Genomic DNA, 2,500 nt, shown 5'->3' with positions numbered 1-2,500 from the left:
GGTCGTACTCACCAGTTTGGAAAGCCACAATTGTCAATACACAGATGACGTCATCGGTTCGTTCCAGTGCGCCCATACACAGATGACGTCATCGGTTCGTTCCAGTGCGCCAATACACAGATGACGTCATCGGTTCGTTCCAGTGCGCCACTACACAGATGACGTCATCGGTTCGTTCCAGTGCGCCACTACACAGATGACGTCATCGGTTCGTTCCAGTGCGCCAATACACACATGACGTCATCGGTTCGTTCCAGTGCCCCAATACACAGATGACGTCATCGGTTCGTTCCAGTGCGCCAATACACACATGACGTCATCGGTTCGTTCCAGTGCCCCAATACACAGATGACGTCATCGGTTCGTTCCAGTGTATCCCTTAACGTCCAATTTCGGGGTTGGGCTGTGCTACCGTTCCTCAACGGTCTGTTAGGCTCTTGTCTGTTGTTGGCCAACGAGACAACGGGAACCCCGTTAGAAATAAGCTAAACCCGTTCCCCTCCTTTCCCCTCTCCCCCTAAAAAAAACGCCTCGGGTTTATAAGCTTAAAATATAAATTCCCATTTTAAACTCCATTTAAATGACCATCACATGCTTTTATTGATACACCTGACGTTATCTACCATTTCGACATTCGATAAATTGCATTAACACTTGTGTAAATAAGGTGATAAATGAGGTGGAGGGAATTAAAGTGTTATTTAACAAGTGTTTTCCATTAAGCGGAAGTTACAGTAGAAAAAAAAAGCGGGCTTTGTCTTGCGCGTTTTAATAGATATATATAATCAAACTAATTAAGATACTTTTACGCTTCCTCATCTATTAAGACATACTCCATTCTTATCTAAGTGTCGCTTTGTTTCCATTACAATAAATACATAAAAATATATATATATATATATATATATATATATATAATATATACAATATACAATATATGGCATCTGTGACATCCGCCGCCATTGTTGTTTTCCTCCTGTCGACCAATAAGGATGCAGCATTCATCGGCCGGTACGGGTAACAGGTGTTGTAACTATGGGTTCAGCGGCAGCTGAGGTGGATACAGGCACCTGTATGGTACAGAAGAGGTCAGACTGTAACCCCAGGTCAACCTCACCCCCCAAAAGAGAGAACCTCTCATTAGGAACATGAGATAAAATAGTTTATCAAATCTCATGTTTCCTTCTCGGAGTATGACCGACTATAATAATAATGGCCGTCCGGCATTTAGTATATAATTTGCAAAGAGAATAAAAAAAAATAAAACTCATTAAATGCCTTCGTTAATAGACGTTGTCTATTGTCTCCCAGAGTCAATATTTTTAAACTTTTTTTTTCTTCTGGAGAGGAAATAATTACCACAGACACAATAAAAAAAGCCAGAACAATGTTTCAATAAGACAATGTCCACAAGGAAATACCAGATGCTTCCACCTCCGCCAAAAGTGGCGGGAAGAGGCGTTCCGTTCCCTCACCCATGATGATACGACGTGTCCCCCTTTTGGCTCCGGCTTCGGCGACGCCCTAGATTATTCCTCTCTCTCCACCAGGGGCGCTTCCTGCCGTTCTCCCGAAGGGCGCTGCCACCCCCTACCTCCCGACGCCACCACCTCCAAGCCACACTGCAGGTGTGTGGGGGCGGCGCCCCTACACACCTGCACCCGGCGAGAATATATATGTAGAAAAAAAAAAGACAACGTTGCCGCGTCATCTGTCCAGCTGTGAGACAAGTGTTTCGAACGTTGTTTTTTTTTTCTTCCCGCCCGTTTCCTTCCCTCACGGCAACACATGTGTGGGGTCGGACCCCATGAATATACACCTGTTGGCGTCCCCCATCTCTCCTCCGCGACGCGTATGGCTTACCGCAACGCACTATCGTAATTCGGGGACGGGCGTACGTCGCTCGGGGGAGAGAACGGCGCGTCGGAAAGAAAGGAGAAGAGGAGGATTGGAGGAGGTCATTATTAAGCTCGGTCGTCCGGGCCGGATGGGAGGAACGGAACGGATGTCTTCACATGGACCCAGCGCCCGCCGTGTGACGTCACAAGGCGTCCGATGACAAGGGGAGGAGAGAGAGAGAGAGATGCGGCTAATGCGATCAGTGCGCCTCAGGTCACGGAAGGTGACGTGTGGCCGCTCGTTTATTCAAGCGATTGGCCTGCGGAGATAGAAGAGGGGGGGGGGGGGGTTGATGCTGCATTGGGCGACGGTAAAATAGCGGCAATTCCACCGACCATCTCCAGACGACAAGAGATAACGATGGGTTGTTTCAAGGGTGGTTGAGCTGGTCTAACAAGGCGGTACGGCCCTTGACATGATGTTAACGACCCTTAACACGACGTTACGACCCTTAATACGACGTTACGACCCTTGACACGACATTACGACCCTTAATACGACGTTACGACCCTAGACACGACATTACGACCCTTGACACGACATTACGATCCTAGACACGACAATACGACCCTTGACACGACAATACGACCCTTGACACGAC

The 2,500-nt window shown here is 47.7% G+C and overlaps 1 protein-coding gene across 6 annotated transcripts in view; it reads right to left on the bottom strand.

The window, feature by feature from the left end:
- LOC139764301 (uncharacterized) overlaps window positions 1–2,500 on the bottom strand; it is a 256,009-nt gene that overhangs the window by 33,549 nt on the left and 219,960 nt on the right. Inside the window, exon 1 of one of the 6 annotated variants that reach the window (XM_071690788.1) lies at window positions 13–91. The exons of the other annotated variants lie outside the window; for them this stretch is intronic. Coding sequence (XP_071546889.1) covers window positions 13–76 — 64 coding nt within the window. The 5' untranslated portion in view covers window positions 77–91. Of the gene's footprint in view, window positions 1–12; window positions 92–2,500 lie in introns of those variants that run through there. 6 annotated transcript variants of the gene reach the window in all.

This window comes from Panulirus ornatus, chromosome 49 (assembly GCF_036320965.1).
Source record: "Panulirus ornatus isolate Po-2019 chromosome 49, ASM3632096v1, whole genome shotgun sequence".
Lineage (NCBI taxonomy): Eukaryota > Metazoa > Arthropoda > Malacostraca > Decapoda > Palinuridae > Panulirus > Panulirus ornatus.
Note: the sequence above shows the minus strand (reverse complement) of the source record. Positions and strands in the feature narration are given on the sequence as shown.